Source organism: Malaclemys terrapin, chromosome 6, assembly GCF_027887155.1.
Source record: "Malaclemys terrapin pileata isolate rMalTer1 chromosome 6, rMalTer1.hap1, whole genome shotgun sequence".
In the NCBI taxonomy this organism is placed as follows: Eukaryota; Metazoa; Chordata; order Testudines; family Emydidae; genus Malaclemys; species Malaclemys terrapin.
Window position 1 is genome coordinate 48,427,690 of NC_071510.1, and position 24,982 is coordinate 48,452,671.

General features: G+C 41.6%; 1 protein-coding gene across 2 annotated transcripts in view; it reads right to left on the bottom strand.

The window, feature by feature from the left end:
- CNTNAP4 (contactin associated protein family member 4) overlaps window positions 1-24,982 on the bottom strand; it is a 325,511-nt gene that overhangs the window by 105,199 nt on the left and 195,330 nt on the right. For both annotated transcript variants that reach the window (XM_054032729.1, XM_054032728.1), the window contains exon 4: window positions 5,481-5,628. In XM_054032729.1, the coding sequence (XP_053888704.1) occupies window positions 5,481-5,628 (148 nt within the window). The remainder of the gene's footprint in view (window positions 1-5,480; window positions 5,629-24,982) is intronic.

Here is a 24,982-nt window from a genome sequence, read left to right on the forward strand (position 1 = left end):
GTATTCATCTGCAGCTGGCAAATACGTTTTTTCTTCTTCTGAGAAAGAAAAAAATAATGCCAGTTACACTTAAGAAGAATGAAACGGAGGAACTTGGCAGAGACAGCAGGAAAAAAAAACAGAACATGGAGAACAATACTATGGAGGGACTCTTTTATTCATATAATACATATTAAAATATTAAAATTAATAATCTATAATTTCATAACTTATTATTGCTATTTGTTTTGCAGCAGTCCGTTAGAGGCCAAGCAGGTCAGGGCCGCTTTGTACTAGTCACTGTAGAGAAAATGACAGTCCCTGTCCAAAAAAACTTATACTTTAAAACATGCTGTGTGGAAAATTTACAACAACTGCCTTACTTATATGGATATCTTTTCTGGAGATCATTTACTTCAGTTAGTTTATAAACTGAAGCCACCACAGCATGAGAGAGATTGAGGATACTAGCTATCAGTACTTGGGAGCTGTCACTTGGATGACAGATAATACACCAGACAATTTAGAATTAGTGCTAGCTATGATATGTGATATGATATGTATATGTTTCCCCAAAAATATCATTGCTATTGCATATGATTACATGGAAGATGTACTTAGGGGTGTCTGGCCTTCTCTGAAATCCAGTGTAGAAAATTGTACAGAGGGGGATGAGTTAGGCTACAGCAAGATTTTCGAGCAAAAATAAACCTATTGCTGTGCAAAAATGCATGCAACATGTGGCTTTTGATTGTACCTGGAACAGCATTATACTGCATGAAGAGAAAGATGTGAGGCCTTACAAAAGAAATGACTACTCTCACTTCCAGACATATACCCACAGACGTAGAAACATGAATAATCAGTAGACTTTTCTTACTAACATAATCTGGGGGCCTTTGGAATATTCTCTTTAAATAAGTGAAAGTGATTTTTTTTTTTTTTTTTGCATAGAAGCGTAAGTGTCCATGCTACAGAATTCAACAACTAAATATTCTATGGTTTCATGTTGTGAGCTGCATGTGCTCTCAGGTTTTGGAGTACCTCGGAAAAGAGGAGATGAAGAACAATTATATTGGGCATCATAGGTGACATTTGCTCATCTGCAGAGGGCCGGCACAAGGCTTATGCCGCACCTATATTGCACTTATAAAGCTAAAGGTGAGACTTAAGTGGTGTATAGACCCTATATTGGCTCTCCCAGCAGGGATAGATTTCACCCTTTTTAGAAGGTTTGATGTAAAAGATTTATTGTCATGAGTTTGAAACAGTTGCATTAATTATGATTAATGATGCCATTGCAATAGTCAGGTGGGTACAATTGATCCCAAATGAGCACTAGTAAAACTCTTACCCCACATCATATAATCATATATTGTGTAAATATGTTACTTATAAACTATTTTTAAAACGCTTTAGATTGCCATTTTTAAAATGGTATTGCATTCATATGTGAAAAGCAAGGTTTGTACAGCAGTGTTAAAATGACAGAACAAGTGGAAAATCCCAACCACACCGGATAAATCTTGTTTTGTGTGTGTACACTGAGCTTTTCTTTTTCTTTAAGCTAACTGTGTCTCTGATTAAAAAAAATCCTGCCAGTTGTTTTTCTTTTTAACGTATTCTCCCATTTTTGAGAGTATAGGAGCACAAATGCTGCCTGGTTCCTTGTAATTTACCCATTGCTCCTGTTTTTCTTGAGTTGGGAGAGGATGTGTTAATACTTGATTAGAACTTATTTATATTAATAACATTTTAAATGTATTATATTTCTTTATATTTATAAAGTGAAGTTTCAATACCAAACATATTGTGCATGAGACTCTTATGTTCCAATAACTGCTTGCCCATAAGGCTGAAAGTTAATTTCAATACACACACCCACACACATCATATAAAAAAGGTAAATTCACTTAAAATAAATTTAAGTTTAAGAAACTGAGAGCAATAATTCTAAACTAGACATTCAAATCAACAAAATATCAAATGATACATAATAATGCTTTGCAGTTCTGTGGGATGACCAATCATTTAAGCCTAATAATATCCCTGTTAAGCAGGGTAGCAGTATTAAAACAGACTTATGGACATGTAAATTGAGGCACAGAGAAGCCAATAGATGTGTCCAAGGTAACAAAGTGAGTCACTGGCAGAGCCAAAAATAGAATCTAATTGTCGCAACTCCCAGCTTGGAGCTGCTATCTCATTTTACACAAGACACTGTAGCCTTATCTATAGTTATGGGTTACTTTAACTAATTATGCACCCCAAGGTGAGTGTTCTCACCTACTTTCATCTGTGAGAGTTCAGCCCCAAGATTAACTACAGTAGCGAGGTTATCAATAGAAGTGGGAACCCTATAGTTAAAGTTAAGATTTTGTTACAGTTATCTTTAGTAAAAGTCAGGGACAGGTCATTGGCAATAAACAAAAATTTACAGTGGCTGATGGTGGCGGAGGGCCCAGAACTATCATGGCTGATAACTCTGTGGCCCCTGCTGCAGCCCCAGTGGCTCAGAACTCTGGAGTCTCTGCCCCCTGCGGGGGCTGATGGCTCTGGGTCCCCAACGTCCAGGGGCTGGAAGCTTCAGGTGCCTGTAGCAGCTGGGAACGCCAGAGTCCCACACCGCCCACAGTACCTTGGAGCTCCAGGGCTGATGGCTGGGAGCTCTGGGTTCCCTATCTGCTCCCCGCCTAGTGTTGCCAACTTTCTACTCACACAAAACTGCCCCCTGTCCCACCCCTCCTCCAAGGCCCTGCCCATGCCCCACTCCATCGCACCTCTCCCTGTCACTCGCTCTCCTCACCCTCACTCACTCGCTCATTTTCACTGGGCTGACTCAGGGGGTTGGGGTGTGGGAGGGAGTGAGGGGTCTGGCTGGGGGTGTGGGTTCTGAGGTGGGGCCAGGGATGAGGGGCTTGGGGTGCAGGAGGCATTGCCCTGGATTTGAGGGCTATTTATACTCCAGAATGTGATCAAGCTAATTGCAGCCATATTATGTGCATTCAGCTACCCTAAATTAATAAAATAAAACACCACATTGTTAAGGGTTAATTTGGAGACAGGCTTTCAGAAGCCAGGTTAGGTCTAGCTAGCAGTTTCTGCTAATCGGAATGGGAGGATGGGACAAACAAGTAAACAATTAAAACTAAAAACTTTAATGGTTAAAAAACCTTAAATCTAAACACCTCTAATATTAAAAAATTATTAGAACTTTAAAATAATAATAATACAGTAGGGGTTATTATAACCTAAGTATTTTATAAAAAATAATTATAAAAAATAGCTAAAGCAGTCCTCTGAAGCCAAAAAATAAAATAAATAAATAAAAAAAATTCCCAATACCCTTTCTCCCCCTGCAAACCAGCTGTTAATTACTCAATATCTTTCCAGATATTAGGTAAATATCTGGCATGTTCTAAATCTATTGCCTATGTTTGTGGATGCTTAAATCTAATAAACTGAAGTTTTAAATAAAGCACACTTCCTTGCATAACTCTTATCAGATGGAAGTGCTGTAGTTCCTGTTAATTTATTCCTTACGCTGCCTGAAGTAAAATAGTTAAGTTGCCCTTGTTGGGGGTTCTGAAAATCCAGGGTAAGAGAGCAGGCTTTGGGCTGGGGGGGTGAGGGATTCAGAGTATGGGGCGGGGGGCTCTGGGCTGAGGCAGGGGGTTGAGGTGTGCGAGGGGGTACGGGCTCTGGGCTGGGGCCAGGGTTGAGGGATTTGGGGTGAGGGAGGGGGCTCCAGGCTGGGGCAGGTTCAGAGTGCGGGAGGGGGCTTTTGGCTGGGGCAGGAGGTTGGGGTGCGGGGGTGAGAGCTCTGTCTGGGGGTGCAGGCTCTGGGGTGGGACTAGGGATGAGGGTTTGGGGTGCAGGAGGGAGCTCTGGGCTGGGACCGAGGGGTTCAGAAGGCAGAAGTGGGGGATCAGGGCTGGGGAAGGGGATTGGGGCACGGGAGGCGGTCAGGGGTACAGGCTCCAAGCAGTGCTTACCTCAAGCAGATCCCAGAAGCAGCGACATTTCCCCCACTCCCAAATCCTCTGCAGGCTGCCCCGTCTGCAGGTGCCACCCCCACAGCTCCCATTGTCCACGGTTCCCAGCTAATGGGAGCTGTGCAACCTGCGCTTGAGTTGGGAGCAGCGTGCAGAGCCCTCTGGCTGCCCCTATGTGTAGGACTGCAGGGGGGACATGCCTCTGCTTCCGGGAGCCACGCAGAGCCATGGCAGGGAGTCTGCCTGAGTCCCGCTGCGCCGCCGATCTGACTTTTAATGGCCCGGTCAGCAGCGCTGACCGGAGCCGCCAGGGTCCCTTTTCAACCAGGCGTTCTGGTCAAAAATTGGATACCTGTCAACCCTATGCCTATGTTGGCTGAGAGCTCCCGGTTCCCTTGCTGCTTATGGTGGCTCCAAGCTTCAGGACCCCCACCAGCTGACAGCTCTGGCCCCACCACCTTGGGGCTTAAGCAGAAAATGTCACACAGGTCTCTGAAAATCATGGAATCTATGACTTCTGTGACCTCCATGACATAATCTTATCCCTACCCATGGTGCACAACAGACTATAATGATCTTTCTACAATATTTACTTTTATTAGCCAACCAAACAACAATACACACACTGCAATCTGTTAAAGGAGAGACAGTGAGAGCAATACAGTACACATAGTATTTGCATTATTTACAGCATGCCTTGCAGAAAAACCTGAAGTGTTTGTCATCATCCGCACCATCATCAGCACCACCTGTGGTTGTCATCATAGTGTCTCCCCCACCATGGCATGCAGGCTAGGATACAGCTGTTGTAATGTGTTACGCTTACACCAACTGTAAAAAGGACAACCTATCACAAGACCCATTGAAGAAAAGGCCAGAGACAAAGAAGGAGAACCAGTAGAGAAAAGTAACACAAAAAACTAAGGGAAGACAAAATCAAGGAAAAGTTACAGTGTCCAACAGGTGGCTTATAACCAACTATAACACATACTACTGATATCTGCGACATGCTTGTAACTTCTATTAATCACATAATAATGCTGCATAAACTATTTATAAATGTACCCTTAATATAATCAATGACCTTGAAGTATTATTGATTTATGGGGGAGTCCAAAATTTCTGCAGAGAAAATGCTTTCTGTGCAGCCAAGATCAATAATCTTCTAGGGCCTGATGAGTCCAAATTAGTGAATATTTTTCCTTCTGAAGAGAGAGCTACATTTATAAGGGAAGTATGTAACAATAGCAAATAGGAGTTTGGGGTGAACTAGCATTATTGAATTACATCCATCTACTTGATACTATTGAGCTTAGGATGTAAAGAGCTGGATAGTCAGGAAAACATTGCTAGATGATGCAGCAATAGATAACATCTATGCATACAAATATTAAAATCAATAACATTCAGATAATTAAGCTGACAAATCTACTTCCATTTGCCATTTAGGTAAAAAAAGGCAATGATTGATAGTAATTTCATTCAGATGATTCAGCAAATACTTACTATATGTGCAGCCGTATACCTCAATACGCATTCCAATTCTACCATTGGGATTCCAGTCCAAGGGGACAAAACGGAGAAATCTTGCTTTGATGGAATGTTGAAGTTTATTGTGCACAACACTGTCTGCATTTGTGTTTCCTGAAAAAGCCTAGAAAAAAACAAAAAAGGATATCAATATCCATACTGCATATAGAAGTAAACAGAAACATTATTGACCTACTTTTCATTTTAGGGCCTTACCCTACAAACACTTATGGATGTGAGTAAATTTATTATGTGGGTAGCCCCATTGAATTCCATGGAAATACTCACATGAGCAAACTCACTCAGAGTGTTTTCAGGATCAAAAACTTAGTAATGTATCTATCCATCCAACTATTTATATCATGCTCATTTGAGTGCCTTCAATCTTTTACAGTTTAAGTGAAACTGGTTTTTTTTTTTGTTTTGTTTTTTTTAAATCCCCTAAGAACTCTATGTTGTGATATCCTTATGCGTCAGGTTATTATGCCATCTAAAATTCCCTGTATATATCATGTATAGGTTATTATTATACTCTTCTCTACCTCAAAGGGAGTTTAAAATCCAATACCTTGTTGTACTTTAGCTGTAAACTATAGTAAAACCCAAGAATTACTGTTTCTAGAAAGAGAGAGCTCATCTTGCAAATAGGACTCTAGGTTGCCAGCTACTGGAGACGACTTTTTACAAAAAGAATTTAAATACAGCAATTTTGGAAAAAGAAACACAAAATCTGCACTTGTACTTTATTTTATAGGTAAAGGGAGAAAACATGCAACGAAATATTCAAAACAGATACATTTTGGGTTTCTATGTTTGACAATTTAGACAGAGATTGCTATCCCTGAAATATGTTGGTTAAGTGAAGCATAGCAAATAGGATACATTTCCATATGAGGACCACAGGAACATCTTAAATTTGAATGATCAGTACATCTCCATTTCCATTATGTTTTGATTGCCTAGGAGACATTTACTATCACTGTATGCCATGGATTTGTTTTGACCGTAGAATGAGATTTTTAAAAAGGAACATTCTGGTTTATACTTCTCACCCCCTTTTTATTTTGAAGTGGAGGCAATTCATCATGAGTCTCCCTACATAAAGATAAAGCTTCCCGCTTTTCCTCCCTCATCCTAGTGGAATTTCAAATTAATTGTTAGCTCAGAACATTGAGTATGAAGAAACAGCTAGTGAACAGGCTCATTAGAGCTAACCTATTAAGTCGGTAATAAGTAATGAGAGTCAGCAACTTTAAATATCTAAACCATTTGCACCTTCATGCTTTATAATCTCACTTTCATAGTAGAAGGCAGAAACATTCTACAACAAACACAGGAGAATTGCCACTATTTTCAGTATGAGACCCTTCCTAAATTCTTGTCCCTTCGAATCGTATTTGTAGTCACTAACAGATGTAACTGCTATTGAATGTGCCAATTAGTTTGTTGACTGAACCAGAACCCAATCCCCAGAAGTTTAAGTGCTATGCGCAAATTAAGTGTTCCATTAAAATTTCAATTTTTTCTAAGATTGTTTCTGGAAGGCATGCCTGTAGCAAAAATGAGTTCTTAAGTTTTGGATAAAGTATGTAAATGCCTGATTTGTTACTTCAGGGGATACTTGAGCCATGTGCTCTTCATTTAAAATTAGCTTTCTGATAAAAATAATCTAAAAGTGAAACATATTCTCCTTTACACCACTCCAAATGGTCAGATTTGAAAATAAGATTTTCCAGCTGTTTTACAACACTTTTATCTGGAAAGAACAAATTCTAAAGTATATCAGTTGAGTCTAGTATTGCCTGTACCTCAACTGCTTGATGTTAAACATTTAAAAGATTAAAAATACTATCCGTGCCTGTTGTGAGCACTTTTCAGTTTGAAAAGAGAGAACAGAAATTAACTTCTGCACTCGGCCTGTTTCTCTTTATTGGTCTATAAGTGCTACATGACTGATCTGAAGCTTATGGAAGTCTTTTTAAGGAAGTTGTCATGCTCAACATGATGACAACATTCTTGATTCAGTAATGGGATACAATTTCTGTTTTACAATCCAGTCTTCCAAATATTTAAGCAAGTGAGTAACTTTACTCATGTGTTTAACCGATTATATAAGAACATAAGAATGGCCATACTGGATCAGACCAATGGTCCTTCTAGCCCCATATCCTGTCCCTGACAGTAGCCAGTGCTAGATGCTTCACAGGGAATGAACAGAACAGGGCAATTTTGCATGATTCATCTTCTGTTGTCCAGTTCCAGCTTCTGACAGTTGGAGAGTTAGGGACACCTGGCATGGGGCTGTGTCCCCCGACCAACTTTTTACATCAATATTGATGTAACTATGCTCCAGAAACTTACCTGATTTTTTTTTTCCAACTCATTCATACTTTTGGCCTTAACAACATTCCACAGGTTGACTGTTCTTGTGTTTGTCAGTCTGTTTGTTTGTTTTGGTTGTTTGAAGGACCGTGTGCTGTGGCTGGCAGTTGGAAGCTGTGAGCTTCAAAGGAAGGTTTGAAAGCTAGAAGCCTCTGGTAAGTGGCTGAGCCTTAATCAGTGGGCGGGGCATTCATACAGGCCAGGGCTTTATAAAGCAGCGCACAAGCGACCAGGGGCTGCTAACAGGGAGTTTCGCAAGGGAGTTCTCCAGGTGAAGGAGGAGCAATACAGCAACCTTTTGGGGTAAGTGACTGTCTGTAGTGTGTGTTTGTTTGTGTTTGAGGGTTACTTGCTGTGTGCTGAGCTTGTGTTTGTCAGTCTGTTTGTTTGTTTTGGTTGTTTGAAGGACCGTGTGCTGTGGCTGGCAGTTGGAAGCTGTGAGCTTCAAAGGAAGGTTTGAAAGCTAGAAGCCTCTGGTAAGTGGCTGAGCCTTAATCAGTGGGCGGGGCATTCATACAGGCCAGGGCTTTATAAAGCAGCGCACAAGCGACCAGGGGCTGCTAACAGGGAGTTTCGCAAGGGAGTTCTCCAGGTGAAGGAGGAGCAATACAGCAACCTTTTGGGGTAAGTGACTGTCTGTAGTGTGTGTTTGTTTGTGTTTGAGGGTTACTTGCTGTGTGCTGAGCTTGTGTTTGTCAGTCTGTTTGTTTGTTTTGGTTGTTTGAAGGACCGTGTGCTGTGGCTGGCAGTTGGAAGCTGTGAGCTTCAAAGGAAGGTTTGAAAGCTAGAAGCCTCTGGTAAGTGGCTGAGCCTTAATCAGTGGGCGGGGCATTCATACAGGCCAGGGCTTTATAAAGCAGCGCACAAGCGACCAGGGAGCTTTGCGAACAGGGGCTGCTAACAGGGAGTTTCGCAAGGGAGTTCTCCAGGTGAAGGAGGAGCAATACAGCAACCTTTTGGGGTAAGTGACTGTCTGTAGTGTGTGTTTGTTTGTGTTTGAGGGTTACTTGCTGTGTGCTGAGCTTGTGTTTGTCAGTCTGTTTGTTTTGGTTGTTTGAAGGACCGTGTGCTGTGGCTGGCAGTTGGAAGCTGTGAGCTTCAAAGGAAGGTTTGAAAGCTAGAAGCCTCTGGTAAGTGGCTGAGCCTTAATCAGTGGGCGGGGCATTCATACAGGCCAGGGCTTTATAAAGCAGCGCACAAGCGACCAGGGAGCTTTGCGACCAGGGGCTGCTAACAGGGAGTTTCGCAAGGGAGTTCTCCAGGTGAAGGAGGAGCAATACAGCAACCTTTTGGGGTAAGTGACTGTCTGTAGTGTGTGTTTGTTTGTGTTTGAGGGTTACTTGCTGTGTGCTGAGCTTGTGTTTGTCAGTCTGTTTGTTTGTTTTGGTTGTTTGAAGGACCGTGTGCTGTGGCTGGCAGTTGGAAGCTGTGAGCTTCAAAGGAAGGTTTGAAAGCTAGAAGCCTCTGGTAAGTGGCTGAGCCTTAATCAGTGGGCGGGGCATTCATACAGGCCAGGGCTTTATAAAGCAGCGCACAAGCGACCAGGGAGCTTTGCGACCAGGGGCTGCTAACAGGGAGTTTCGCAAGGGAGTTTGGAAGGGGAGCAGGAAGGGGGCGAGGGTCCCTTGCCGGTTCCATCTGTTTTCTCTTGATTCCCCTTAATACCTATAAAGCAACTACATTCTAACTGTTTGCTTAAACAACCCTTTCAGCTGACAGGGGGCTGCAGACGGGAGTTTGACAGAGGGAGGCTTACGATGGTTAGGAAGACCCGCAACACCTGTGCCAGCACTGCTACTGTCTCCTCCACCTGTGCCTGTAGCCAGACAGAGTGCCTAAGCATGGATGCCTCTACCCAGATCCTGGTGTGGTTTTGCAAAGACTGTAACTTGCAATTTCCACTTACGGATATCCAGGCTGGGGGGACCATCCAATGTGAAAGGTGCCTGCTGGTGGAATCTCTCAGGCAGCAGGTGAGAGAGCTACAGGAGGAGGTGGCTAGGTTGAGGAGCATCCGTATCCACGAGCAATTCCTCGACAGTGTCCATGTGGAGACAGCTGAGGTAGCTGTCCCAGTACACAGGACTGCTGATACACCACTGGTGGAGGAGGAGATGGCTCAGGGTGGACGCTGGCAGCTGGTTACTTCTGGCAGCAGGCAGTGCTCCACCCTTGCTCCGAACCCTCCTGCCGTGGTTATAGGTAACCGTTATGCTCTTCTTGATACAGGAAAGAAGGAATCACTCCCTACAGTAAAGGAGGAGAAGCCTCGTACCCCTAAGGCTGGAGAGTCTGCTGCCACCACTGCGAATAGGAAACGTAGGGTAGTGGTGGTCGGAGACTCTCTGCTGAGGGGGACGGAGGCGCCCATCTGTCGCCCTGACATTTCATCTCGAGAGGTATGCTGCCTGCCGGGGGCCCGTATCCGAGACGTTACGGAGGCATTGTCGAGGATTATCCGGCCCTCTGACTACTACCCCATGCTACTCATCCATGTGGGCACAAATGATACTGCGCGGTGTGACACTGAGCGGATCAAGAGTGACTACAGGGCTCTGGGAGCACGGGTGAAGGAGTTTGGAGCACAGGTGGTATTCTCTTCAATTCTTCCTGTTAAAGGTAGGGGCCCGGGCAGAGACAGATGCATCATGGAGGTGAATGCCTGGCTGCGAAGATGGTGTCGCCAGGAGGGCTTTGGCTTCCTAGACCACGGGATGCTATTCGAGGAAGGACTGCTAGGCAGAGATGGCGTTCACCTTTCGAGGAGAGGGAAGACCCTATTCGGACACAGACTGGCTAACCTAGTGAGGAGGGCTTTAAACTAGGTTCGACGGGGACAGGTGAGCAAAGCCCACAGGTAAGTGGGGAACATGGAGACCGGGGAAATGAGTCGGAAACAAGAGGGAGTGTGGGCTATATTGGCAGAGAGAAAGGAGAGTCAGGAAAAAACTGGGAGGAAAGATCAAACCAGTATTTTAGATGCCTATATACAAATGCGAGAAGTATGGGGAATAAGCAGGAAGAACTGGAAGTGCTAATAAATAAATACAACTATGACATTGTTGGCATCACTGAAACTTGGTGGGATAATACACATGATTGGAATGTTGGTGTGGATGGGTACAGCTTGCTCAGGAAGGATAGACAGGGGAAAAAGGGAGGAGGTGTTGCCTTATATATTAAAAATGTACACACTTGGACAGAGGTAGAGATGGACATAGGAGACGGAAGTGTTGAGAGTCTCTGGGTTAGGCTTAAAGGGGCAAAAAACAAGGGAGATGTCATGCTAGGCGTCTACTACAGGCCACCTAACCAGGTGGAAGAGGTGGATGAGGCTTTTTTCAAGCAACTAACAAAATCATCCAAAGCCCAAGACTTGGTGGTGATGGGGGACTTCAACTATCCGGATATATGTTGGGAAAATAACACAGCGGGGAACAGACTATCCAACAAATTCTTGGACTGCATTGGAGACAACTTTTTATTTCAGAAGGTTGAAAAAGCTACTAGGGGGGAAGCTGTTCTAGACTTGATTTTAACAAATAGGGAGGAACTCGTTGAGAATGTGAAAGTAGAAGGCAGCCTGGGTGAAAGTGATCATGAAATCATAGACTTTGCAATCCTAAGGAAGGGTAGAAGGGAGAACAGCAAAATAGAGACAATGGATTTCAGGAAGGCAGATTTTGGGAAGCTCAGAGAGCTGATAGGTAAGGTCCCATGGGAATCAAGACTGAGGGGAAAAACAACTGAGGAGAGTTGGCAGTTTTTCAAAGGGACACTATTAAGGGCCCAAAAGCAAGCTATTCCGCTGGTTAGGAAAGATAGAAAATGTGGCAAAAGACCACCTTGGCTTAACCACGAGATCTTGCACGATCTAAAAAATAAAAAGGAGTCATATAAAAAATGGAAACTAGGACAGATTACAAAGGATGAATATAGGCAAACAACACAGGAATGCAGGGGCAAGATTAGAAAGGCAAAGGCACAAAATGAGCTCAAACTAGCTACGGGAATAAAAGGAAACAAGAAGACTTTTTATCAATACATTAGAAGCAAGAGGAAGACCAAAGACAGGGTAGGCCCACTGCTTAGTGAAGAGGGAGAAACAGTAACAGGAAACTTGGAAATGGCAGAGATGCTTAATGACTTCTTTGTTTCGGTCTTCACCGAGAAGTCTGAAGGAATGCCTAACATAGTGAATGCTAATGGGAAGGGGGTAGGTTTAGCGGATAAAATAAAAAAAGAACAAGTTAAAAATCACTTAGAAAAGTTAGATGCCTGCAAGTCACCCGGGCCTGATGAAATGCATCCTAGAATACTCAAGGAGCTAATAGAGGAGGTATCTGAGCCTCTAGCTATTATCTTTGGAAAGTCATGGGAGACGGGAGAGATTCCAGAAGACTGGAAAAGGGCAAATATAGTGCCCATCTATAAAAAGGGAACTAAAAACAACCCAGGTAACTACAGACCAGTTAGTTTAACTTCTGTGCCAGGGAAGATAATGGAGCAAGTAATTAAGGAAATCGTCTGCCAACACTTGGAAGGTGGTAAGGTGATAGGGAATAGCCAGCATGGATTTGTGAAGAACAAATCATGTCAAACCAATCTGATAGCTTTCTTTGATAGGATAACGAGCCTTGTGGATAAGGGTGAAGCGGTGGATGTGGTATACCTAGACTTTAGTAAGGCATTTGATACGGTCTCGCATGATATTCTTATCGATAAACTAGGCAAATACAAATTAGATGGGGCTACTATAAGGTGGGTGCATAACTGGCTGGATAATCGTACTCAGAGAGTTGTTATTAATGGTTCCCAATCCTGCTGGAAAGGCGTAACGAGTGGGGTACCGCAGGGGTCTGTTTTGGGACCGGCTCTGTTCAATATCTTCATCAACGACTTAGATATTGGCATAGAAAGTACGCTTATTAAGTTTGCGGATGATACCAAACTGGGAGGGATTGCAACTACTTTGGAGGACAGGGTCATAATTCAAAATGATCTGGACAAATTGGAGAAATGGTCTGAGTTAAACAGGATGAAGTTTAACAAAGACAAATGCAAAGTGCTCCACTTAGGAAGGAAAAATCAATTTCACACATACAGAATGGGAAAAGACTGTCTAGGAAGGAGTACGGCAGAAAGGGATCTAGGGGTTATAGTGGACCACAAGCTAAATATGAGTCAACAGTGTGATGCTGTTGCAAACAAAGCAAACATGATTCTGGGATGCATTAACAGGTGTGTTGTGAGCAAGACACGAGAAGTCATTCTTCCGCTCTACTCTGCTCTGGTTAGGCCTCAGCTGGAGTATTGTGTCCAGTTCTGGGCGCCGCATTTTAAAAAAGATGTGGAGAAACTGGAAAGGGTCCAAAGAAGAGCAACAAGAATGATTAAAGGTCTTGAGAACATGACCTATGAAGGAAGGCTGAAAGAATTGGGTTTGTTTAGTTTGGAAAAGAGAAGACTGAGAGGGGACATGATAGCAGTTTTCAGGTATATAAAAGGGTGTCATAAGGAGGAGGGAGAGAACTTGTTCACCTTAGCCTCTAAGGATAGAACCAGAAACAATGGGTTTAAACTGCAGCAAGGGAGGTCTAGATTGGACATTAGGAAAAAGTTCCTAACTGTCAGGGTGGTTAAACACTGGAACAAATTGCCTAGGGAGGTTGTGGAATCTCCGTCTCTGGAGATATTTAAGGGTAGGTTAGATAAATGTCTACTAGGGATGGTCTAGGCAGTATTTGGTCCTGCCATGCGGGCAGGGGACTGGACTCGATGACCTCTCGAGGTCCCTTCCAGTCCTAGAATCTATGAATCTATGAATGACTGCATTGTGTGAAAAAGTACTTCCTTGTGTTTCTTTTAAATCTACTGCCTATTAATTTAATTGGGGGAATTTTGATTCTTGTGTTATGTAAAGGGGTAAATAACACTTCCTTATTCACTGTCTCCATACCATTCATGATTTTATAGATTCCCCCCTTTGTCATTTCTCCTCTAAGCTGAAAAGTCCCAGGCTTTTTAATCACTTCTCATATGGAAGCTGTTACATACCCCTAATCATTTTGTTGCCCTTTTCTGCATCTTTTCCAATTCTAATACATCTTTTTAGAAATGGGGCAATCCATTGCACTATTCAAGATGTGGGAATACCATGGGATTTATATAGTAGCATTATAATATTTTCTATCTTCTTATCTATCACTTCCTGAATGGCTCCTAACATTGTTAGTTCTTTTGACTGCTGCTGTACATTGAGAGGCTGTTTCAGAAAACTATCCACAATGACTCCAAGCTCTGAATGATAACAGCGAATTTAGACCCCATCATTTTGTATGTATAACTGGGATTATTTTCTTCCAATGTGCATTACTTTGCACTTATCTACATTGAATTTCTTTTGCCATTTTGTTGCCCAGTCACCCACTTTAGTGAGATTCCATTGTAAATCTCCACAGTCCGCTTTGGATTTAACTATATAGAGTCATTTTGTATCATCTCCAAATTTAGCCACTTCACTGCTCTTCCCCTTTTCCAGATCATTAATGAATACGTTGAACAGCACAAGTCCCAGTACAGATCCTTGGGAGACCCCACTATTTCCCTCTCTCCATTCTGAAAACTGAGCATTTATTGCTACCCTTTGTTTCCTATATTTTAACCAATTACTGATTCATGAGAGAATCTTCCCTCTTATCCTATGACTGCTTAGTTTGCTTAAGAGACTTTGGTGATGGCTATAGTCCAAGTACACTATATCCACTGGAACATCCTGGTCTACATTCTTGATACCCTGAAATAATTCTGATATATTGGTAAGTCATAATTTCCCTTTACAAAAGCCATGTTGACTTTCCCCAACAAATTGTGTTCATCTGTGTGTCTGATAATTCTGTTCTTTACCACAGTTTCAACCAATTAGCATGGTACTGAAAGTAGGCTTACTGGTCTGTAATTGCAAGGATAGCTTATGGAGCTTTTAAAAAAAATCAATTCTATATTTGCTACCCTCCATCTGATACAGGAGCTGAATTAAGTGACAGGTTACACACACAATTAGGAATTCTGCAATTTCATATGTGAGTTCCTTGAGAACTCTTGAGTGAATACAATCTGGTCCGGATGATTTATTGTTTAATTTATCAATTTGATCCAAAATGTCCTCTATTGACACCTCAATCTGGGACAATTCCTCAGATTTGTCACCTAGAAGGAATGGCTCAGGTGTGGGGAGCTCCCCCTATATCCTCTGCAGTGAAGATGGTTGCAAAGAATTCATTTAGCTTCTTTTCCTCGTCTTCCTTGAGTGCTCTGTCAGCGCCTTGATCAGCCAGTGGCCCCACTGACTGTTTGCATCAGAAGCAGGAAGCCTGCTACTTAAAAAAATCCTTAGTTAGTTGCTTTTCAAATTCTTCCTTACCCTTACTTATTTTACTTTTACTCTTGACTTGCCAGAGTTTATGCTCCTTTCTATTTTCCTACCTAGGATTTGACTTTCAATTTTTAAAGTATGCCTTTTTGCCTCTAATCATCTTTTACTCTGCTGTTTAGCCATGGTGGCATTTGGAGTATACATTTAACTTTAACCCTCTATCATGGTGTTTTAAAATAGCCTCTAGGAAGTTTGAAGGCATTTCACCCTTGTGATTGTTCCTTTTAATTTCCATTTAACTAGCTTGCTCATTTTTGGATAGTCTTTGGATTGGCTTTTTTCCCTTTACAAGGATGTTACATTTAATTACATTCTGGTTGCTATTACCAAGTGATTCAGCTATATACACCTCTTGGACTGGATCCTGTGCTCCACTTAGGACTAGACTAAATCAAGAATTGCCTCTCCCCTTGTTCCAGGACAAGCTGCTCAAAGAAGCAGCCATTTATGGTGTCTAGACATTTTCTCTCTACATCCTTCTACATTTCACTATCACCATTGGTGTCCTGGTCATGTAGTCGGTAGTATATACCTACTGCTATACTCTTATTGTTCAAGCATGCAGTTTCTATCCATAAAGATTCTATGGTACAATTTGATTTATTTAAGTTTTTTACTTTATTTGACTCTATGCTTTCTTTCATATATAGTGCCACTCCCCCACCAGCACAACCTACTCTGGTATTACCATGTCCCATTGATTATCCTCATTCCACTATGTTTCCGTAATGTCTACTGTATCAATATCCTCATTTAATGCTAGGCACTCTAGTTCACCTATCTTAGTATTTAGACTTCTAGCATTTGGATATAAGCACTTGTACATTTTGTCAACATTCAATTGCATGCCTTAATGTGTTTTATTAAAATGGGACTTTGTTTGACTGTTCCTGACTAGCTCTTAACTGTAATTTACCAGCTTCTTTCCGACCCTCTTTACTAGGTTATCGAGTTCCACAGTTGTTAAATTTATCCCTAATGGATGTCTCCACCCAAACTGTGTTCTCCTCCTCACCTGTGGGCTTTCCTGCAGTCCTTAGTTTAATTGTGGGATTTTACTGTTACATGTGTCTAGTTTAGGGCTTATCAGCAGACAGAAGAGTCCTCACAACCTGCAATGTTTGGCTTTGACTACAAGTACGCTTGCATCCCATGAACATACATACTATGTATAATAAAAACTAGTTTAAAAGAGCTTAATTAAACCTGTAAAATCAAACACTCAAAAGTTAGGAAATCCAACAATTAACGTTTCCTATACAGCCTTAATTCTGCCCACTTCTCCATACGGATTATGACCACCTCTAAATACATGATCACATGCTATTCCCTCCACCCCCACAGGACCCTTATATCATTCAGTACACAGAATGGACAGTTCTCACTGAATGAGCAGCTATTCCATATCTTGTTTTTTCATTGTTGTTCAGTGTGCAGCCCTATGCCTTATTTATTGCACACTAATCAAATGCTTTCCTGAAGGCAGAATTATTATTTTCCTCATGGACTTTCCTATGGCACAAGACAACCTTAATTCTGTTATTTACTAACTTATGAACCATTATCAATTTACCCCCAATCTATTGTTCCCAGTCTCCTTGTACAGCTAATCTCGGTTCCTCCACTCCTGGTTTCTCATTCCATGTTTCTTTACGCCAGTGACCCTGGCTCACATTCCCCCCTCTCCATTGGCTCCCAGTTCTGACCTCCCTTCCTGGGCTGCTCATACTAGTTCAGTGTCTCCCAACCACCAATCTCCTTGCCTCAGGCAGTCTTTACCGGGCAGTCCCAGTCCAACACCTCAGGCTCCTTGACCCAATCTACTCCCCTCTCCTAGCCTCCAAGTCACCTCCACACTGCCTGGGCCTGGAGGGGATGTGTGTTACTGAAGTACAGGAAAGATTGACTCCCTGATCTCAATTCAGTTGTCTGGAGCCAGACCGAGAATGGTCTGTTGCAGCCCAGAGCTAAAACTGCAGGCAAAGCTGTACTCAGCCCTAGGATGGAGCATGCCCAGCATGGACAGAATCTTCTAAAACTGAAGTATCTACTGAACATGTGTGAACTGAAATTTTTCAAAGTCTTATAAACTTGGCCAAATTCTGGTGGATTTTCATAGGGCCAGCTAAAAGCACACCCTTCACACAATGGCCAATCCCCCTGTCAAATTTTAAGTCCACGTTCTAAAGCATGGGATGTGAGAGCTTTTCAAATAAAGGTCACCAAAATTTTTTTAAGTGGACAAAATAACACATTTTACCCTTGCCTAGTTACTGAACTGTTTTGGCTGAAAAATCCTTCCTTACCCTCAATTTTCCTCCTGAGGCAAATTCCTGGCCTGAAAAATTGTGAGCAACCTCAATAAAAGGTTGTGCTATATTATAAGTCAAAATATGCATCTTTGAAAAATATGGCATAAGTGTAGAAACAGAGTCACTGCAAGATTACGGCGAAGTGTTAACACGGATGTTCCTTCTGCCCATCTCTGTTGTCTGCCCAGATGGAAGTTAAAAATTATTTTCTAGAAAAAAGAAAAGGTCATACTCAAAATTCCTTTTTCCAGTAAAGTAGGTTCCAGTGTGCAACGTTGTGGGTAAGATATTGGTGTATTGAAGCACTGATTGATCTGTTCTTCAGGACCATGTTGGTCAAAAGATACTGCTCCATAAATGCAAGATTTATTAGCATTATTTAAATACAAATTCTAAGTTGATTTTCAAATGGACAAATATTGCATTAAGGTCCCAATATAAGGCCAGACCATTCCTTAGACGAGAACAAATTTGCAAAGAGGACTCAAAACACAGTGACTCCAATTAAAATGCCCTTCTTCCCAAAGTCCTAAAAACACTAGCCCCTTTCCTCCCCTGAGAAGTGTTAGCGCATGAGTCAGGTAAAAATCAGAGCCAAAAAACCACATCAAAATATTTAAAATTGAAACAAAAACAACAGTTAACAAGACATGCCAAAAGCCTCACTGCTCAATTACACTGCTTTTAATGGTGTCTAGTTTGCAAATTAATTCCAGTTCTGCAGTTTCTCGTTGGAGTCTATTTTTGAAGTATTTTGTTGAAGAATTGCGACTTTTAGGTCTGTGATTGACTGTCCAGGGAGGTTGAAGTATTCTCCGACTGGTTTTTGAATATTATAATTCTTGACGTATAATTTGTGTCCATTTATTCTTTTGAGTACAAACTGTCTGGTTTGGCCAATGTACATGGCAGAGGGGCATTGCCGGCACAGGATGGCATATATCACATTGGTAGATGTGCAGGTGAACAAGCCTCTGATGGTGTAGCTGATGTGATTAGGTTCTATGGTGGTGTCCCTTGAATAGGTAAGTGGACAGAGTTGGCAATGGGCTTTGTTGAAAGGATAGGTTCCTGGGTTACTGTTTTTGTTGTGTGGTGTGTGGTTGCTGGTGAGTATTTGCTTCAGGTTGGGGGGGGGGGAGGGGGCTGTCTGTAAGCGAGGACTGGCCTGTCTCCCAAGGTCTGTGAGAGTGAGGGATCATCCTTCAGGATAGGTTGTAGAACCTTGATGATGTGCTGGAGAGGTTTTAGTTGGGGGCTGAAGGTGACGGCTAGTGGCGTTCTGTTACTTTCTTTGTTGGGCCTATCTTGGAGTAGGTGACTTCTGGGTATTCTTCTGGCTCTTTTAATCTGTTTCTTCACTTCAGCAGGTGGGTATTGTAGTTTTAAGAATGCTTGATAGATCTTGTAGGTTTTTGTCTGTGTCTGAGGGATTGGAGCAAATGCGGTTGTATCTTAAAGCTTGGCTGTGGACAATGGATAGTGAGATGTGGTCTGGATGAAAGCTGGAGGCATGTAGGTAAGTAGAGTGGTCAGTAGGTTTCCTATATAGGGTGGTGTTTATGTGACCATTGCTTATTAGCACTGTAGTGTCCAGGAAGGGGATCTCTTGTGTGGATTGGTCCAGGCTGAGGTTGACGGTGGGATGGAAATTGTTGAAATCCTGGTGGAATTCCTCAAGGGCTTCTTTTCCATGGATCCAGATGATGAAGATGTCATCAATGTAGCGCAAGTAGAGTAGGGGCGTTCGGGGACGAGAGCTGAGAAAACATTGTTCTAAGTCAGCCATAAAACTGTTGGCATACTGTGGGGTCATGCAGGTACCCAGATGGTGAAACTGAGACACAACTGGTTAAATGAGTTGCCAAAGGTAACACAGTAGGTCAGGGAGAAAGCTAGGAATGAAACCTATATCCCCTGACTCTCAGGGTTAAAATATTTGCAATACCCCTTTGCAAGTATTTATGTAACCATGATTTTTATGTTGCTCCCTAAACTTGTATTAAAGAATAAACCAGATGTTCCCTGTACTTAGGCAAAAAATAAAATGTAAAAGATTTTAAGGGTGACCTGAAGGACTGAAATCTATTTAGACTCTCCCACCTGAGTCTCGTATTGTTAGCCATTTCATTGCATTATTTATATGTGGTTTGAAACCTAAATTTAGTCATGTTCATGTTTAGGATCATATTAATACTAATGTATTATTTTCAGTCAGTTTGGGCATGTAATTTCACCACAGCACAATTACCAAGGATTTAGATGGACAGCCTACACACTACTATTAGTGCCATCTTTCCTAGATCAAGTCTCTCACCTGTCACTCTTTGACAGCCTCTCTTCACTCCACTTTTCTTGACAATGATGCATCAAAACCTCAAAATAGTATCAAATGCTTAAACAGACCTTACTAAAAAGGACTATGTGGATGGAAGGTTTTTTATTTTATTTTTATTAGATTTAGATAAAGATATCTAAGTGCCACAATTATATTGAGGTGCTCCCTGATGTCAGTTCAAGGGCCTGAATCCCACAGCAGCCCAGAGCCAAATTAGGGTGAAATTTCATATGAACAGCAAAAGTCATAACACCTCTGCCAAATTTCAGGACAATGTTCCAAAACATGTGGTCACTAGAACTTTTCAAATAAAAGGTTGCTAGAACATGGGAAAAACAACATTTTTTCCTAGCTTCTCTCAGAAATAACTGAACATTTTTGGCTGAAACGTTAAATAAATAAAATCAGCCCAAACCAAAATTTAAACCCAAATAGTTAAAGTTTGGCAAAATTATAAATACCTGAAAACAGATTGTTATCATGGAAAGTACCGGGCAACCTTAATGATAAATGGTGCTATCAATATATGTAATTTATTTTCCTTATGAAAAATCCAATACAGACCAAAGTGCCTTTAAAAAATTCTTTAAAATATACTCTGTTGAAGAGCCACTACCAAGTTTAATAGTCCAAATATATTTGCATGCAATTCTTTCATGTATATATTATAAAAATACATGCTTAATTGAGAAAACCTACAAAAATAAAGCACTGTGCAGGTGTTGTAGAAGAGTTAAAAAAAGTGATGGAAAAAATAATTAAACTAAAATTTCCTTGAGTTTACAATTTTTAAAAAGCGAGAAAATGAATCACTTCAACCATTTGCTGCAGACAATAATCCTCATTTTATTAAACTGAAACTTCCTAAGTGTCTGATTCAGCAACAGTATCTAAAGCCTTTTGGAACACACAAGCATTGGAAAGTAACAACAGCTACTTATTCCATAATGGGTCAGCAAAAGCTTGGTTCACTGCAGAAAGCAATTAAAACCTTCAGCTCCATAGTGAGGCATTATATTGCTGCTTTGCAGTTGCAGAGTTCACGTCAAAATCATCCCAACTTCCTGGAAACAACAATTCTTGATTCTTGGAGCAGTCCATCTCATGATCCAGTTGACCTTATAATCCTTGGGCACAGGGGTTCTCAAACTTAGTGAACCGCGACAACAAACATTTCTGACAAGAAAAATTTCTACATAATGCCAGGAGGGGGAACCGAAGCCTGAGCCTGCCTGAGCCTCACCAACCCGGTCGGGGGGCCAAAGCCTGAGGCCTGCCACCCAGGGCTGAAGCCCTCAGGCTTTGACCCCGGGCAGTGGGGCTCAGGCTTTGACTTTGGCCCCGGATCCTAGCAAGTCTAACACCATCCCTTGCAATGCCATTAAAACGTGGTTGCAACTCCCTTCGGGGTCCTGACCCACAGTTTGAGAACTGCTAGGCAAGAATATCTTTTGTGGTATGATCCCCAATGGGGAGCTAGTAAATCAGAGCCCACACCTGATCTGGGTAAAACAATTCACTGGGAGGAAGGACCTTTTGTTTCCATTACAGTGAAGACAATCCCACATAGTTGGAAACCTGTTGGAAAGGTCCCCCCTGAACTCTTTTAGAAGGTGTATATTTATCTTTGGGCTGCACAACCCTTCTCAGTCTCCTTAGTTGAGTTTTACATTGGTGCTATCAGGCAGTGGGAACCAGATACATTCAGGCTGGAGTCCCTTTAAAATTCATCCCTGGATGCTTAGTTATTTGGGGAAGAACCCAGCAACACATTTGGACACTGAGCAACTCATAGGATATGCTCAGTGAGCCCCAACAAGAGGAGTCTCTCTCAATATATTGAGGGCTTGTCTATACTTATGCGCTGGTTCGGCGGTAGGCAATCGAACTTCTGGGTTCGATTTATCGCGTCTTGTCTGGACGCGATAAATCGAACCCAGAAGTGTTCCCCATCGACTCCGGTAATCCTGCTCGGCGCGAGGAGTACGCGGAGTCGACGGGGGAGCCTGCCTGCCGCGTCTGGACCACGGTAAGTTCGAACTAAGGTACGTCGACTTCAGCTACGTTATTAACGTAGCTGAAGTTGCGTACCTTAGTTCGAATTGGGGGGTTAGTGTAGACCAGGCCTAAGACATTGCTGTTAACCTAGAGGGAATTGAACCTTGGAATGAGATGCTGTCTCACTGACCGCATAACCTAGGAGGCCTGTATAACTTCCATTGGCCAGCAACTACCAAAGCTCCTTTTCAGCTCAATAGGGACCTCGATGGAGTTGATCTAAAATTAATGGATTAAAGTTTGGAGTTTTAAACTATGTATCTTAATAGGCTTACAATTGCTGGCATTTATAGTTAGTGCATTTCACTCTTTAATTATCATGTTTATCCTGTAGCGAGCTCTTGTTAGGTTCTATCCTTAGGAAATCTGTTTAACAAGGAATTTGATCTGGTAAGGCCAGTGTCGTATAGAGAATGCTTCTGACTGGCTCAAGAGCATGCTCAATAGATCTGAATGTATGAAGAGGAACTATTGACATGGCAAGGCTTCTATATGGGAAATACTCTATTCATAATGGAGGTTATTTAAGCTTCTTCAAGACCTTTCCAACCTGAGGGTAGCATTCAGCACTCACTCTTGCTGCTTACATACAATATATCTACTGCAGACATCCAGTGACAACTCTCTGTTGTTGTATTCATGCGGCAGTCACCTTGTGTCCTACCTCATTTATTCTAATGCAGCAATAAGTTACAAAATAAGTAAAATAATTTGCCACCATTAGTAGCAATACAAACATAACTTTATACTACATGTTACATCCGCTCTTAAAAATCAACACAATAATTCTAACCAAACTTCATTAATTTCTAGAGTGACGTGACCATGTAACTATGAAAATATCATGTTTTATTTGTTTGTTCACTTTAAATAAAAAACATATGTATTTCTCTCTATGAATATATGCACACTCAGAGAGCCTATAAAGATCAAAAGGTGAACTGAAATTTTGTACTAACACTCACAATATAAGAATCTTTAATTATCTTTGCTTTTGAACAAGATCTTCAAGGATTAGCTAACTCTAACTGATCTATCTATATTTTAAAATATAGGATCAACTGAGAACCACAATAATTTAACTTTTGATGTTCTCAAAGACAACTATGATGATCTTTGAGCATACCAACCAAAATATTTTTTATACAAATGTAATGATTATTTATTTGAATTAGGCCAATCAAAATATAGAATTTGTGACCAACCTATCCTCTATGTAGAGAGCACCTTCTAGATCTTGACTGCAAGGCCTCTACCCTTTTCTATTTTCAAATCCCTCATGAGGTCCAACTTCTTCCACAGTCCTTTGTAAAAGAAGCAGATTCATTAGTGGCAGCAGGGGTTGAGGGTAAATTGAGATGTTTCATAATATATGAACTAATAAACCCCCAAGGTGTTATCAAACGTTTTATCTGAGGGTATGTCTACACTTACCGGGGATTGATGCTGCAGTGATCAATGCACCAGCGGTCGATTTAGTGGGTCTAGTGACGACCCCACTAAATTGACTGCAGATTGCTCTCCCGTCGACTCCAGTACTCCACCGGACTGAGAAGCATAAGGTAAGTTGATGGGAGTTTTTCTTTCATCGACCCAGTGTGGTGTAGACACCGCAGTAAGTCGACCTAATCTATGTCAACTCCAGCTCCGTGAATAACTCACATAGCTGGAGTTGCGTAACTTAGGATAACTTACCCCCATAGTGTAGACCAGGCCTAAGAGTGGCCAGTCGCCCTACTTATTTACTGTACCAATCTCCAATGCTCTTCATCTATGTTTGTTTTCTCTTTTTGCCCTCCAGATTGTGAGGTCTTTAGGGCGGGGACTGATTTTTATTACTTTACAGTGCCTCACCAGAGAGATATAATAAATAGGAATATATTTCAATGAAGATAATAAGGTATTAAAATATTTGTGACACAACATAGCACTATGCCTGTCAACACCAAGAGATACCAATTTGTGGATAGGAATATAAAAAAAGTCTGTAAATTACAGTACTTCATTCACCTGGCATACAATATCACACTTTGCTCTGAAAATGAAATTAAAGGACCAGAGAGAACCTTATTGCCTATGCAATATAGAAATTGTGGAAGAAATGCTTTGTAGCTCTTAGGTCCAGAGGATCATAACTAATATAATAGTGCAATACAAAGGTTTCCTATTCAATTTTTTTCTGTGGCCTATCATTTTCCTAGATCAAGTCTTGTAGTTATTAGCTTTCAAAAGAAATGCCAGTGTACAAATCGTTCTGTAGATCTTAAGCTTGGTCTACACTTAAAATTTAGGTTGACATAATTATGTTGCTGGGGTGTGACAAAGCTACACCCGAGTGATGTAGCTATGCTAACCTAAACCCCAGCATATGCACAATTAAGTTGATAGAAGGCCTCCCCTACTATTAGATGGGGAGGTGGTGTTCCTACACCAACAGAAACATTTCTTCAGTCAGTGTAAGCTGTGTCTACACTATGGGGCTTTGCTGGCATAGCTGAGGTGATGTAGCTATGCTGGTATAGTCCCCAGAGCGTATACTTGGCGTAATCCTCCATGTTGAACTTACAGTGCTATACTACACAGCATGTTAATAGTAATTATGGTCAGATCCTTATGTTTCCACAGCTTCAGAATTGGCAAAAAGAATGCACCCTCTTTCCAGGGAAGAACTTGGTTACAAAATGTAACCTTTCATTTACAACATTTCTAGTCCTCCTTGCTAAAATGCAATCCTTTCAAAAGTAAAAGGTTTCCATGTTGTTCTTTTGATCCTGCTGAAAAAATATGTTGAAGTGATAGCCCTAAGAGACGTCTGAACTGCTCCCATCCATCTCAATGGGGTGTTAACAGTGAAGCCCAGTGATGGCAGTTTAATTGTGGACACTGCTCAGCAATTCACCACTGATCATTTTAGCAAAAATATCTAGCAAATATGTGTTTACTGCATTCAGTG